The following is a 17,127-nucleotide window of genomic DNA, read 5'->3' as shown; positions in this document are numbered from 1 at the left end:
AGTGAGTTTGGATATTGTGATGACCTAAGCAGCATCATAATGATTGAGGACCCCGGAGGTTTGCGCTAACATATATATGTATTGAAAGTTTTTTTCTTTTTTGGGGTTGTGATTGTATAGGTAGATCTCTTCATAAGAAGGTTGAACATTTTGAAAGCATGCTTAGATTGGTGGATATATCTGATTTAGTTTATAGGAAGAGATGAAGCATCTTGGGCTACGTGCCTGTATGATGCTTGGGAGGACATCTGGTAGACCTGTGATGATGTCTAGATCCCGAAGTAGGGAGGGTATCATTGGTCTTGTGGAGCTCCGACCTTGGATATGATACCTAGATCCCTATGGGTTGGTGTTAGAGTTGAAACCTGATGGTACCTATAGTGGCAGAAGCTTGGATAACACCTTAGTCCCAACCGGACATATACCTTGGTCAAGTATCTAGTCCATAGCACTGCGTGTGCTGAGACTCTTCATAGAACATGTCAATATGAGTTCATCCTTGTACCTATGTGTACAATTATGAATACCTCCCTAGTTAAGAGGGAGTATTGAGAAATGTAACTAGTATCGGTCTTCATAATTGTATTTGAGTCATGATGTAATGTAGTTGTCATAAAGAAAGAAAAGAAAAAATATTATTAAGCATGGGTTTCATGCCTGGTTTACTTTAGGTCAAAAGCACCCATTGAGTGCTCTAGTGTTTGTATCTTAAGTCAAAATCAAAGTCATTATGTAAAAGACCCTTCTTGGGTTCATTGTGTCATAGAAAGAAAAATGTTTTATCTCAAAATTATGCCTTGTCCCTCCTGCATCAAGACGGCCTTGCCTCCTATCAAGTTGGCCTCTTAACCAGTCTAATCAACCTCATGAAGGGACATGTCCACCTTGCAAAGACTATATATAAAGGAGCATTCGTCCTATTGTGAAGATTAACCAACCAACATGAATTCAATTTGCAATTTCTATTGATGAAGGAAGTACGAAAAAGCATAAAGGAAGAGTTATCTATTGAAAGAAAAATGAAAGAGGAGGATAGATGTATATTGCAGAACAAAAGTATATTGCAGGATCGAAGTTTGCTAACATATTACAAGACCGAAGTTTGCTAAAATATTGCAGGATCGAAGTTTGTTAGTACGATTACAGGCCTGAAGTTTGCTAGTATGATTGCAGGACCAAAGTATACTTGTATGACGCACACAAAAGGAAGACCGAGACCCTGAAAACTATGGCCTTGCCTCCTATCAAGTTGGCCACTTAACCAGTCTAGTCGGCCTCATGAAGGGACATGTCCACCTTGTAAAGACTATATATAAAGGAGCATTCGTCCTATTGTGAAGATTAACCAACCAACATGAATTCAATTTGCAATTTCTATTGATGAAGAAGTACGAAAAAGCATAAAGGAAGAGTTATCTATTGAAAGAAAAATGAAAGAGGAGGACCGATGTATATTGCAGAACAAAAGTATATTGCAGGACCAAAGTTTGCTAAGATATTGCAAGACTGAAGTTTGCTAAAATATTGCAGGATCAAAGTTTGTTAGTAACAGGCCTGAAGTTTGCTAGTATGATTGTAGGACTGAAGTATACTTGTATGACGCACACAAAAGGAAGACTGAGACCCTGAAAACTATGGCATAAAGATAGTTGTCTTAAACATCTTTTGGAAGGTTGACTTGATGGATGAAGGGAGGTCTTGGTCTAGGTCAAAGGGTCTTGGATGTCTCAACTTTATTTGGTTCTACTATTGAAGAAGAGTTTTACTGGGTTTTCCTCTCAAAGAGGGGTTTTGCCATGGTTGTGTGCCTACACCTTGTGTTCTCTTGTCGTTATTGTGATATTCATTGTTTGGCATTTTTCTTGATGATCAGAATATAATAACTACAAAAGAAGAGTTGATAAGAAACATCACAAGAAAGTGTAAAGGATAGAGAAATCAAATTGATATAACCCTAACCTTGTTGCCCTAAGGATTTCTCAACACTGTGTTGCCTTGCACTCTGATGAAATCATGAAGAAATGGGCGAGCCTGGTCAAAAACTACATAAACGCAATCTCGGCACTCCACCTTCGGTAGACCTATGATGAAATCCATCAACACACTCTCCCACTTATGTTCTGGAATGGGCAAAGGCTGCAATAAACCTATAGGATGAGTATACTCTGACATGTTCTATTCACAAGTCATACACTATGTCACATGTCGCTACACATTGTCCCTGAGGCCCTTCCATGAGAAACTTTGTTTAATTTGCTAAGAGTTTTGAAATACCTAGGTCACCCTACTAATGGTGAATCATGAGCATTTCTCATAATCTTATTTTTGAGAGTGGACTCAGGGACTAAACATGTTCTATCTTTATAGATAATAACATCATCCACCACTTTGTACATACCATCCATCAACTCACAAACAAACTTAATCTTTGAATACTCCACTAGTAGGTGTGATTTCCAAAGAGTTGAAATCTCCATAAGGGAGAATGTTGTTGATTTCCTGGAAAGGACATCATCAACAATGTTTTTCTTGCCCTTCATATACTCACTGTCGAAACCATAAGCTTGTATCTTGATTATCCAATTTTGCTACCTCTCATTTAGATCTGTCTACTCTAGGAAGTACCACTAACTATTGTGGTCAGCCCTAACCACAAATCTTCCACCTACCAAATACTATCTAAACTTCACCAAAGCATGCATGATGGCAAGCATCTCCATGTCATAGATGGAGTGGAACCTCTTTGGTTCCCTAAGCTTCCGACTTTCAAATGCTATTGAAAGTCTATTTTGCATCAACACAACTCCTATACCCTCTCCCAAAGCATACACTCAAACACAAAGGATTGAGTGAAATCGAGAAGTGTCAATACTAGACAAGTACTCATAACCTCCTTGAGATTGTCAAATCATTGTTGAGCTTCCTCTATCCACCTAAACGCCCCTTTATTCATGAGATCCATTAAGGGTGCACCCAACTGCAAAAATCCCTTAACAAAGCACCTGTAATAACTGCATGATCCCAAGAATCTCCGCAACTTTGTAAGGGTCTTGTTGCCTCAAAATCTAGCAGGTATTGTGAGATGCCTCACAAGGAAAAAGCCATATCAAGACACAACAATGCGGTGGATGCCACTGTCACCTTAGTAGTCCGCCTTGTTGAAGGAAATGTAACTAGGCTCGGTCCTCATAAATGTACTTTTGATATTTGTACTTATTCAAGAAAAGAAATATTATTTTTATAATATATGTCAATGAGTTTCTTGCTCATTGAAGTAGGTCTAGCACATGTCAAAGTGCTATAGGTGAGTCAAATAGTCAAAAGGAAATGTTGAAGGCCTTAAGGGCATGTTACACCATGTATAAATATATATTAAAGTCAAAGGGAAAACCTCCAAGCAAAGTCAAGTCTACTCCTATGCAATGGCACCATCAAGAAGCTCCTTCAAGCATGCTACACCACCATGGAAACTATCTGAAGTCTGCTCAACAAATCAGCCTCCTAGCAATCCTCAAGTCGGCCTACAAACAGTTGACAAGTCGGCCTAAATGGAGGGACAGACCTCTATATATAGAGGTTGTCCACTCCTCCATAATGCACTCAATGAGCTCTGAAATCTGTGAAGGGTAAAAGGAAGAAAGAGCGAAGGAAGAGGGTCTCCAAGGGCAGCGAAGAGGAAGGGTATACCACCGAAGTCAAGGGGTTTGTTCTAGGGCTGCTGCAGTCACACGTGTGAGGAAAACAAAGGGTTGTCCCTGCGGCTAGGACAGCAGCAATCCATAGACACTCATCTATCTTCGTTTGGGGCTAAAACTTGGCCTACAAGGCCTCCTACTCCAGCGTAGAAGAAAGACACTCAAGCGAAGGAGAGAAGAGCATATAACACCTAGTAATCCTCCCACACGTGCGAGAAACTAGGGCAGCAAAACAGTCATACACTCAAGAAGGATCTCGGTTGGTCAAAGTTGAAGTATACTTGAGCAAGGGATAGAAGAGGAACACCTCATCTAGAAGACTCACTCAAGGAAGGTCTATCTCTAGACAAGAATCATAGTAAGAGAACGAAGTGCCAGAAGAAGAGGACGAAGTGCTGGAGAACAAAGTGTCGGAAGAAGTGCCAGGAAATAAAGTGGAGAAAGAAGGAAGGACTTGACTTGTGCTTGGAGGATACTCTTGTCAGGGGTCTAGGGTTTGGCATTAATCAATAGAAGCTTCAATAAGAGAAATTCACTAAAAGGTTTTCCTCTCAAGAGAAGAGAGGTTTTGGCCCTGGCAGAGAGCCAACATCTTGTGTTCTTGTTCTTATGTTTTGGTAGCAATTTGATGAAGTACACACACATGCATTAATAAGAAGAAGAAGAAGATTAAGCTAATAAGGAAAAGTAAAAATACTCCACAAATTGTTATCAAGTAACAAAGAATCACACTACACTACTTTGCCCTAGATTCTTCAACATGGTATCGAAGCTAAGGTGACACATCAAGGAAAGGGAAACTCAAGAACAGTCATCAAGGAGAAGCATCTACAAAGTCGAAGCATCAAGCCTAGAAGTCTCAATCACTTCAAGGACAAGAAGGGTCTACAATCGATCATTCATCAAGGAGATCTACAGAGCTAGAAGAAGAGCCTTGCAGAAAGGCACCTACAAAGAAGAGCAGATTGAAGCAGGACATACATCAAGCTACAAGTCATCAAGCAAGTCCACTTGAAGAAGGCAACTTGAAGAACATCAAGATCCTAGGAAGGCATTCCATCAAGCCTTCAAAGAGGAATCAAATCCACTACATCTCAAAATCTATCAAGTAAGTACATGTCCCCTTCTGAATATACATCAATGTCTTTTTGCAAGGAAAGCAATAAATTGGTAGGTACCAATAACTTTCTTGCATGGAAGAAGAGGATTGATCTACTTCTCAAGGAGAATGAACTCCTAGAACATGTCAAAGGGAATATCACTATCCCTGCTAAGGAACAAACTCAAGCCTTAGCCAAGTACAATAAGAATGGGAAAAGAGCTCAAAGGATTCTAATAGAATCAATCAAAGACTCTCTCATTCCTTATGTCTCCAAGTTTGAGACATCAAAAGAAATTTATGATAAGTTAGTAGAGTTATTCTCGGTATCCACAACCGGAGAAGTGATATCTCAGATGAATGAATGGTACAAGATGAAGATAACAAAGGAAGGAATAGCTCCCTACTTCATGAAAATCTCTTAAATGAGAGATCAACTTCAAGAGCTTGGGGACGTCATGTCTGACAAAGAAATGACAACTGTAGTACTCAATGCTCTACCTGAGGAGTGGGGAAACTTCACATCAAGCATATATGCCAAGAAGGAAGCAACCACTCTCAATGAAATGTGGTCTCTATGCAGAATAGAGGAAATCAAACTTAAGGCAAAAGAAGATGTGTGTAATGTTCCTAAACAGGAATTTAAGTGATATTTCAAATAAAAAAACAATGCAGCAACATAAAATTAAAAACATGTATCACACACCCATAAAACATTGTAAAACTAGAACCGCTGAGCCATATATTATAAAATTTGAGAGCATAGGTACAATATAAAATGGAGTAGTGCACCTGGGCTTGTCTCAAGAACAAGCTGGACCAAACCCAAGAGATGGAATAGCTGAGCTAAACGCTGCCTAATTGCTACACCACTCTGCACTGCGTTATCCTAGTAAAATTGTCGTCCTACTGAACTTCAACCTGTTGGAATGTGCCCAAAAACTGCCCAGAAAATTATGTCCTTTCAGCCTTAGACTCCTTGGACAAAACCCAGAAAAACCCAGAAGGGAATTTCTCTGGTTTTGACTTTGGATTTTCGGCCTCCTTGGAGCCTCTCCCCAGCTACTACTGCCAAATTCGACTTGCAGGAAACAACCTGCAAATCCCTCTGAAAATACCCCTAGAATGTTGGGTTCACCTGTATTGACTAACTCCTTGCTCCCTGGATGACCCTTGGCCCGGATGACTACTCTCCCAGCACCACGAGTTCGCTGCTATAGAGGCCTATGTGCAGCACCTCTGTCCAGGACTTCTGCTGACTACATGCGCTGGTCTAGCTGGCTGCTACTCCAGCAAAATTGCTTTTTCTATGCTACCTCTTCAACTCCCAGCTCTCCCAGCAAGCTTTGAATCCCTCTGTTGACCTATTCTCTGCTCTCTCAGCAAGCTATGAATCCCCCCTTGTTGATTCCCAACTCCTCCTGTGTGTTCTCTGGTTGCCCAAGAATACGCAGTTTCCTCCCTGCGCTAATGGCTGAAGTGTGTGACTGCACCGGACTCCCTGAAAACTCCTGTGTAACAGCCTACCTAGAGCAGGCAAAAATGGTCCCCCGAAGAAGAGGTTGAATCTCCTCCGTGAGAGATTCGTGGCTAAACAGACGGTAAACTCGCTAAGCAGCAGAGCGTACAATGGTAAGTTTGTTTATCAAATGATCAGAATGCTCCAAAATGAGAGCTCCATCCCCTTTTATCACTTTGGACCCCCTTAGCCTCTTGTGAGTCCCTCCTTCCACTAGTTCGAATTCCCTCCAACGCATTCCTTGGCCAAATTCGAATTATGCATGTGGTGGCCCCCACATTCCACTAGCTGCCAGAAATAAATCGAATTGCCTATAGTTCCTAAGTTCCGCGTGTGGGGTCCTCCTCCTAAGCCAAAAATGAAGTCAAAATTGTGTTGTTGCACCCCATGACTAATTCATTTGAGAAGGGACATGACAGCCTTTTACGTTTACTAGTTCATAGAGTTGCGATCACAACCCACCTTTTGTCGACCTTTTCCTTTCGAGACAAAAGAGTGTGGAGTTGGGAGTGAAACTATCCCACTCTCTTCACTTTGAACTTGTCAATGGTAAATTCTAACTCACTAAGAGAACCTACTCATTCAAGATGCCCTAACCAATGTAGAAATACTAGCACTAATGGCCCACAATTCTGAATGGAGATTCCCCCTCAAGAGTTTGTCCAACACTTGGAAAAGTGTAGTCTTAGTGACTACAAAAGGGTAAGATGGAAATCTTCCCTCCCACATAACCATCTATCCCCCAATGAATCTCAACCTTTATTTGTAATGGAAGAAGTGTGCCTGCAAAACAAATTTCATAAAACATAGTGAAAAACGCGAGAAAATAAAGAAAGAAGGGAATAGAAGAATCAACTCAATACACAATACACGAGAATATTTTTTTCAAATTGGTTTCTTTGTATTATGGCAGCAAATGATCTCACAGTCAATAACTTTACTACAAGGGAAGCTAGCCTTTTATAAAACATTTTCTAACTGCGAGATAATGGCTAGTTTGACTTCCTCTAAAAAAAAAAATCACTAATCATCCACATGTTGGAGACTTAGTAATTTCTTAATAAAATATTACATTAAATTTATGAATTTGACAACTAAGAGATTGGATTCACTCTCACAAAACCCATGGAAGTCCAATTCTCCAGTTGAAAAGGATCCAGAAGTCAACAAGATGAAGAATAGTAGCCTTTAGTGCTCCAATTTTCTCCTTGACTTTTCCAACAGCTATTTCACCCTTTGACTTGACTTTTCAATGCATAAAAAATTGAATTTGACCACCTCTTTCTAGATCTCCAAAACCTAGCTGAATTTGCCAATTCTACCAACTGGGTTTGTTATAACTCGACCTGATTTCATCTCGGTCTTGCTTCATTTGACCAACTTATACCCTTTGTTGCCACATAATCATTCCCTCTACTAGATCTCTAACGCCCTTGGGAGTTTGAGAAAACCAAGACATGGGTTTTGTTCCTCTCGTTTTGTAAACCAATTTTGACATATTACATGTCAAATTTCACAAAATATACCTGTTATGACACCTAAAAATCTATTACCACATCATCACACCTAAGTGGATTATCTCTAATACCCATGATAGTTTGGAGAAACAGAAACATCGGTTCTATTCCTCTCATTGACTAGACTTCTGCCTTAATGCATGTGAAAATCTGTCAAACACTCCCCCTATTCTACTCCTAAAAAACCTATAACAACTGTTGACTAGCTTTGACTAGCCATAACTTGAGCATCCCTTCTATAATCGAAACAAATTCCACATGGCGTGTCATTCTCTCATTGAATTGAACAATCTGAAGCCATGTTGACTTTTTGACTTCCAATACCACTTTGCAATGGGAAATGTGAACTACCTTGGCAAGCGTGAAATGTTGCTAACTATGAAACTGTGATATGAGAAACATCCGAGGGATACTACACCAAAGCCAAGGCCACCTATAGACTATACAGACTCATAACCATGTGGTAAGAGTCGAGACATAGGTGCACCTTGACGCGAGTTAGACTAGCCCATACACCAGTGTTCACCCCTACAAAAGCAAGCTCCCATAAAACCATGAGTTTTCAAGTAAGCCCATCCAAGGTCCTCCAATCCTATCTAAGACGAAAGGTACCAAAGATGAACTCAAAGGGATAGGACATGGTCTGACCAAAATAACAAGACACAAGATCTAGGATACCTTATATAGGGCCTCACATAGTTGTTACATGGCTTTTGACTTGTGACCTTGGGCTTACAATGGTGTGAAAAAATTTTGTAATAGAATATAGTTACCCTTGCTGAAAGAGGGGTAAGATGGTCTATAGAGTTCCATTCTACATGGTAGCCTTTCAAGATTAAAACAGTGTTTCTTATTTGGAAGCAAAAAGAAATGATATCGTATTTAATCAAACCCCAACAAATAAGTTAAAGTCATGGATTGGCATTAAAAATTCTTCGAAGATTTTTATTCAAGTCCAAAAGTTAAGCTCAATGTAGCCCATATCCTCCTACTTCTACATTACTGGGGAGCAGCCCCATGCAACATGATTTCACATCCTTCTGCAGAATCTTTGGCGCCTTCGATCAATTTCAACGATCATAGTAGAGTGGCGGAAATCCTCAGCATATAGCAGGTTGGATCATCAGGTAGTGCCACCAGAGTTATAAAAAGTCAACCCTCCACAATTCCAAAGGCATATAAGCCTTCAAAACAAGAGAATGGCAAATAGGAAATTACTGCACCTGAGCTCTAGTCATCAATTCAGGGATGGTATAGAGATAAGAACAATATATTATTCCTCTGGGTATAGCCTTCTAATCACATTTAGTTGATTTTCAGAGTCAGTGAAAATCCAAGGAAATTACAACGAACTTCTATATAACTACAGAGCATTGGTTCCTTGTAAACTAAATGCACAACACATAGATCATATTAAATTACTTTATAACATTTTCTTCAGAAAAAAAGCCACCATAAAGGTTCTCTTTCAAAAATAGTATTTATAAAATTTATATGAACCAAAAGAAGATACCTCTCTGAGAAATTTCTTCCAAAGCCTTCGATGATTTCACAGCAAATCTCTGAAATGAATGACTACAAAAACAATCGTACATTAGCCTTATTAATTTTATGTCCAGAAATATAAAGAAAAATAAGTAAGAAATTAGATAAACATAAATTTCTCTTTAAATCAATATAAAAAATTAAAAAAAATTGTTAAAAAAAAACACCACAACATAAAAAGACATCGTGCTACAAAAACAGGTGATGTTTCAACTCAATTGAAAGCCTTATTTGTACCCCTTCGGCATAAAGAACTAATCCAAATAATGCAAACAAGTTACAACTAGAACATTAAAACTACATTATCTTAGTTTAAGTGTTGATTAGAAATCAACTGTTCCCATACACAATACATGCAGAATACCTCCAATAACATAAATTTCATAAGCAATTCATATCACACTATAAATACCAATAATACAACAGGCTGGTAGAAATAAATGAAGCAATAAAATTGAATTCCCTAATAATTGTAGTATGTATTTATAGGATTGATACACCTCATATTGTATGAGGTTTCACATTGTGATTTTCATCACATTTGATGGGGTTTGCAGCTGGTACCCATGGAGCATTTAGATGGATTTGGGGATAGACATATTCACGGAGCCTCTTCTCTTCTTGACAGTGAATTATTTGATGGAGATCTTGGGTAAAGGAGATTTATTTCTCTATGGTGGATAGTTATGGTTGGTTGTCATCTCATGGTTTGGTACAACTTTAATGCCTTTGCTTGATGGATCACTCTCTTGACATATGGATGCTACCTACTTCATGTGTCATATTTTTCTTGGAGCATCCTGGTGAATATTCAACATGTGTTATTGGTTCTTCACTAGGAGAGGGTGTTCTACATGGTCCCCTTTTGTTGAATGTGTGGCAAGGACATCCTTGATGCTTGATGCTTGATGGATTTAACAGGTTTTGTATGTTTCCTTTTCCTATGGTGTTGATGGGTTGTGGTGGTACATATTTCCTTGGTGGGGTTTCCCTAGGTGATATATCTTTATAACATTGTAACATTGCTAGACATCACCTAGGGAGAATATGTATGTGATGATGTAAGTACCCTTGTTGATGTATATTATTTCCAAAGTTTGAGTTAGAGTGGGGTACCACATGGGATTTCATAGTGATCTAGCCTTTTCCTAAGGTTTGAAGATGTAATATTGATGTATTAGCCCCTTGAAGGTAGCTATGTCACATAGTCCGAGTTCAACAATGATGAAGTTTAATTTGAATTCGAATTTTTTGATAAGATTCAGATGAGGTTCACCATTAAATTTGACTATATACATTTCTCTCTCTCTCTCTCCCTCTTTATATATATATATATATATATATAAGAAGAAAACTACAATATTGACAACAAATTCCATTTCGACAGTATATTGACATCAAAATGGTGAATTCGATTTCGATAGAATATTCACAACAAAACGACATTCAATTTTGATCTACAAATTTCTAAAGGTGGAGGCTTGGGTAGGGTTTGAGCTAGAGAAAAATTCCCTAGTTCCTAGTGGTGCGGCAAACGGAACCAAATGCCAATACACACTATTTTTTTAATTAAACTTATAAACAATAAAACCCTAAACCAACGAACTCTTAAAAATTTTCTCGAAAATCATCTTTAAGTCAATTTACGTCACAAATTCAAACATGGTAAATTTATGAAGGTTCGGCCTTGAGGCTCGACGAACCTAAATGAATTTAAATAAAACTTTTCAGTTCGCTAAATTTCGAACCTCAAGATTTGAATTTAGTGAACTGAACCCTACAACAGAGGGAGGTGGTGCATCCTAGGTTCAAACCTAGGATGAGCCTTATAATTTTTTGACTGGGGCTTATATTTTTACTATGGTGGCGTTTTGCTAGAAAGAACAACTTTTATTACATGGTAGAACACTTGGACAGAGTTTACCCATTCATTGGCACACATGTTGATGTAGATCATCATATTTTATATTATTTTGCTTGAGTGGAGGGGCCATCACCTTGGTCTTGGAGTTTGTTGGGTTGAATGTGGATCTATGGCAAGGTGGAGATTATTATATGATTTGTTGGAGGTTGGCACACTTCTCTAGGACACACCTATGTGGAGTTAGTTGAGGATGATTATTGTATTATTGTTGACTCCTTCCTTGCATTGTTGGAGGGTCTCTACGCATTAGAAGATGTGCTACGAAGTTATTTACAAGAGTGTTGTTGCACTCATTGCTATCTTTGACACATGATCAAAACCTTAGGCATTTCGCATGATGGAGGTTACTTGGGTCCACACATGCTATTTTAAAGTAGTGGTTGCACATTTATGAAGGGATAGCCACTTAGAAGATTATTTTATTATTCGATGAGGTTTTACTTAGCCAAGACATTAATTCATCCACTTCAAGGATGACGACCTAATATTTTAAAGACTTGACATAACACCTTGAAGATGGGGAGTTTACACATTGATGAAAGATCCCAAAGGGAAAAGAGTTAAGGTGCTCCACATGATGGAACTCATGCGCACTTACCCATGCATTAGTTGGAGTGACCCACCTCGAGTTCGGTTCACCTATGTGGAGGGCTTGCAAACTAGTGCATGCAACTTATGGACCACGCTTGCTAGTTTGAGGAGGTAGTTGAGGAGCACACTCCTAGGGAGAGTATTTTATTATTTTCTTCATACATGCATCTTACGTGCTCTACTCTATTAGAGGGCACACCATTGAGGCATTATTATATCATTTGATGAAGCACTTATGGTCAAACACTCATTTAAAGGATGTGCCCACTGTTGTGTTATTTTTGGAGGTTTTTGCCTAACTACAATTTTTAATTACTCTTTGATTTGTCATGGGGTGGGTTAGGAAAATATTGTATTTTATTATAAGAGAGATGAAGCTACCCTCATATGAAGGAACCTTCTCTCCATTCATAGGAGATGGGTGATTTGGAAAGTTGAGAGATTTGATAAGTGATAGGAAAATAGGAGCCTGAAGTTGATGATTGATGTTGGGCTCCATTGTATATCAAAATCATTAACTTAATGAAGAAGTTAGGTATTGCTCTATTTTGTTGTATATTCTTGTTATGTTCTTTAATTGTGTTGTTCACATGTTGTAGAAACCATTTTTTATCATTCTAATGTCAAGGTCTACGGAGTGAACCTCTTGGTCACTTCACTTGAGCATCCATTATAACAAGGATGGATCCATATATTCTTCAAGGGATAACTAATAATTATTCATTATTAATTGACACGTTTTTGAGATACAAAAAATATGTATAATTACATGTAAGGTCTGACAAGTCATGTCCTTTCCAAAAAGGTATGACTATCATTAATTACAATATACTAAATGTAGAATATTGACCTTATATGATTACTTTGTCCTCAAATCTCTGTAGTTAAAACCTTTACAAAATATGAAACCAAGTAATATGATTTTCTTATGTTCCAACTTTCGTTATTCCATTAATGATGATCCATCCATCTAAACTCAATTATTTTCTCTTTTAACCCTTAGTGGTTAATTATTGCACAATTTTCTTTCATTTGATTATGTTTATTGTAACTTCTCCAATTTGTAGTAGTTGGCGATCTTTGATAATGTCCTAATAAATAATGGTTTTTTAATGCCCCATTCCATGAATTGATGAGTATTCCATCTCCTTCCTCAATAACGTTGATATGGATATGCATGTCTATTGCTACAAAATCTTGCACCTTGGTGCAAAGCCTTCACCAAAAAAGTCAGTTGCAAAAAATGACAGGGGTGTTGCCACTATCACCTTAGTAACTAACCCCTCATCTATTTAGTGGTGACAATGTAACGAACAAAGTTCGTATACGCAGCGGAGAGATTCAGAATATCTTGAATATAGAAGTATCCATCATAGGATAACAAATATATGTGTGTGTGTGTGCATGTGAATACAAAAGAGATATATGAGACGATGGTGTTACAAATGAGCGAGCCCGCTTATATGCCTAGGCAAGTGCCCCTTCATGACTGGTCACATCCTTAGAGACATGCTTCTTCAATAATTAGTTATTGTTTAATTAGTTATTATTACATTTATTATTTATTTATATATTTATATTATTTATATATATTTTATTCATAACATTGTCTTCCCTTTTAGAAAAGTTGTCCTCAAAGCTTACTGATGAAAAAGCTTGATCTCTTTTTTTGTTTCGAACGTCTTCTCGTCTCGAAATTGTCATCTTCGTTGATACAAGACAATATGATCCTCTGAGTGATAAACAAAATTGTCAAACTGAGAATGGATCTAACCATCCTAGATTAATCTTCTATGGAATGTTGTAGTTACTGGATATTTTAGATGAATTTTTATCACAAGATTGAATTGTGTTGACATTAGTAGTCTTCGAAAGATATGTTTGTTGTTTCTATTCTAAGCAACACATATTCGTAGACTAATAGAGATGTATGCTCTTGTGATTCGGATGTTGACATGGAATTCTTGTGATTTGATTTCCCTTAAACATGTTTGTGACAATTTCTAGACTTACTTGAGGCATCTAATTTCCTTTAGATACAGAAGTCACTTGGTTAACTGTTGGATATTTACTTGAAATTTCTATTGTTTGAATTGTAACATTTGAGTATGTTTTCACTTCTACTGGTTTGTCATCTTCTATAATTGTGATGTTCACTGGATTAGTATTTGTCCCTTTTTCTTCAACTTGAGTTGTTTCATCTGGGGACTTCAATTTTGATATAATTTCTTCTAGTTTGTTCTCCAATGATTTCTTATCATTTTTAAGTTTCTTGATTTGCGTAAGTAGCTTTTGATTGTGATTCTTGATGCGTGAAAGTTCATCACTTTTTGGATTGTTGGTTTTATTCTTAATGTCCTTCTCCTCATCTCTTAAACTTTTGATTTGTTCCAAGTTCTAACAATGTTTGATTGAGGTTCTTTAGACGTGAATTTTCCTCTTCTTTTTCTAATAGGTGCTCCTTGAGTTCTTTCTTTGTGGCCTTAGCTTTCTTGACTTGTTCGAGTAGTTTTTTATTGTGATCTCTGAGGCGCGAAATTTTTGTCTTTACTAGAGATGACTTCTTCAAGCTCTTTCTGCTTCTTTGATATTTTTTATTATTATCTTGAAAGATTAGTTTCGAAATATCTTTAAAATTTTCTGATTAGGGCATTATCACCCCTCACTTTATTGTCATGTCTTAGAGTGTGATCAACTTCTTTTTATAAGGAAACATCAAAATTTTTCCCTCTATGTTTAACATGAACATACCCAATTCTTTAAACCAAGGTAGACTGAGAATTATGTCAATCTCTTTCTTAACCATAGTTACAACACTGAATTGAGAAATGCATTCATAATGATCAATTGCCACTTGTAAATCATTAATTTCATATTCCTTCTGGCCAAAAATATCTTTTCTTTCACCAATGCTTGGCTCTTGAATTAATAGTTGATTTGCCAAATTAATATTGATGTAATTTTTCTCATTGCTTGTGTTGATAACGATATTAATTTCTTTCCCTTGGATGCTTCATTTTAATGTAATTAATCTATGATCTATAATTGACAGACCTTGTAGGAAATTCTTCCTTCATTTCCAGATTAATATCGGTTTTTTGTCTTCAGTAATTGACTTATATGTGGAACTCGTCTTCGGTTCCTTCTTAACTTATTTGAAGTGTATTTTCTTTTGAGTTTGTCAATGAGCTTAGGGTTTAATGATAACGCCTTTACGCCTTATAATAATATTTTTTACCTCTCTCCTTATTATATAAATTAGAGTACCAGAAGTATTCCTTTCAATAATTTTATAACTTGGACCTTCTTAGATATATATATATATATATATATATATATATATATATATCTTTTTCCTTTATATATAACCTTAAATACAGCGTTTCCTTTAACAATGAGTTCTTTGACTCTACGTAAACTCTTTTTTTTCATTCTAATTTTATAAATTAAATCCTTTTAAGGAGAACCTTTATATTAAAATACCTTAAGTACAGAGTTACAGTCGTTTCAAGATCCAGCTCCTAAAATCAAGAAAAAGCAAGATGAGGAATTTTGATGGCAAGGATCCAGTAAATTGGATACTTCAGATGGAGCAATATTTTGATCTACATGGTGTACCACTGTTACAAAAGGTATGTATTGCATCTTCATATTTAGAACCGGATCAATTTTTATGGTATGAAGGGCTTTGTTCTCGTAAACAACTTGTTACGTGGTCAATTTTCACGGAGGAAGTGATAGCACATTATGAGGATACAAAGAGCAACACCTTCTTTAGAGCAACACCACAACAATTGGAAAGAGTAAAAGGGCTTTGTGACATAGTGGAAAGCAAAATTAAGGAAACCAGGAAGCATACCCCTTACAATTATAAATATGGAAGTGTTGTTTCTCCTAGCGTTCCACAACCTACAAGGGTTACACCACAACAATTGGAAGAAAAAAGAGAAAAAGGGCTTTGTTACAATTGTGATAGCAAATGCAGTAAAGGTCATAAGTGTGCTGTGAAGAAATTATTTTACATAGAATATGAAGAGGAGGAAGAAAAAGATCAAGAAACATCAAAAGAAGAAGATAAACGCTAGGACCCCACCCTAGAGAAAGAAGAAATGAATCAAACCATATCTTGTAAAGCATTGGCAAGAATTACCACTCCTCAAACTCTCAAGATAGAAGGACATATCAAGAAGAAAAAGGTGCAAGAAGTGAAAGATCACATTGAGAAAGAAGAAATGAATCCAACCATATCTTGTAATTCATTGGTCGAAATTACCACTCCTCAAACTATCAAGATAGAAGGACATATCAAGAAGAAAAATGTTCAAGAAGTGAAAGATCACATCGAGCATCAAGAAATGAATCTGACCATATCTTGTAAAGGATTGGAAGAAATTACCACTCCTCAAACTCTAGAGATAGAAGGACATATCAAGAAGAAAAAGGTTCAAGCAGTGAAAGATCACATCGAGCATCAACAACAAGTTCTCCAACTTTTAAAGGATAACGCCACTTCAGTGCAAAATCAAAAGAAACAACAGGTAGATCAACATCGTAGTGAAAAATGTTTTGATGTAGGCGATTGGGTATTTTTACTGCTACATCTCAAGCAAGCTATTTATGAGAAGGAAATGTTGGCAATACTACATGCACTTAAAAAATGGCGACCTTACCGAATGGGAAGACTCTTCAAAGATGAGGATGTGGAAGCATTGTTTTGTGCTATTTCTATTATCCAACCATATTGGATAAACGAAGCAAGGGATGAATGGAAGAAGGACGAAGAAGTATGGCCACTTATTCAAAAGTTGCAAAAGATCCCAATTCAAACAATATTGCCAGAAATTGAAGAGGAAGGAAAAATCATATTGGAACCTGGAGCAGTCACAAAAACAAGAACCCGACAACTACGAAATCGATCAATTTCAAAGTATCTCATCAAGTGGAAGAACTTACCCGCTGAAGATTCCACATGGGAGGACAAGAATTTTATACAAAAGCATCAAGAAGCCCAATTAGTGCCCATATTGTTACTATTGTGCCCCATAGAAGCCCACTATTGTTATTATTGTACCCTTACATTATTATTGTTATGTCGGCTCTGATTATGTTATGACCCCTTAGACTCCTATATATAGAAAGGAGGTCTTTTCATTTGTATCATCGAAGAATTGTTCATTTGTGTAATGTAAAGGAGGTTGCCCCCTCGAAGAGGCTAAATTCTAAGGCGTTGATCTCTC

At 37.2% G+C, this 17,127-nt stretch overlaps 1 protein-coding gene across 2 annotated transcripts in view; it reads right to left on the bottom strand.

Moving 5' to 3' along the window:
* The window catches only part of LOC149167849 (uncharacterized), a 174,082-nt gene that overhangs the window by 147,187 nt on the left and 9,768 nt on the right, over positions 1-17,127 (bottom strand). For both annotated transcript variants that reach the window (XM_089431608.1, XM_089431609.1), the window contains exon 2: positions 9,344-9,405. In XM_089431608.1, the coding sequence (XP_089287734.1) occupies positions 9,344-9,405 (62 nt within the window). The remainder of the gene's footprint in view (positions 1-9,343; positions 9,406-17,127) is intronic.

This window comes from Pinus tabuliformis, chromosome 5_1, assembly GCF_031772625.1.
Source record: "Pinus tabuliformis cultivar Carrire ecotype Pingquan chromosome 5_1, CPIR1, whole genome shotgun sequence".
NCBI classification, from domain to species: Eukaryota; Viridiplantae; Streptophyta; class Pinopsida; order Pinales; family Pinaceae; genus Pinus; species Pinus tabuliformis.
The sequence above is the reverse complement of the archived record's forward strand: the minus strand, read 5'-3'. Positions and strand labels throughout refer to the sequence as shown.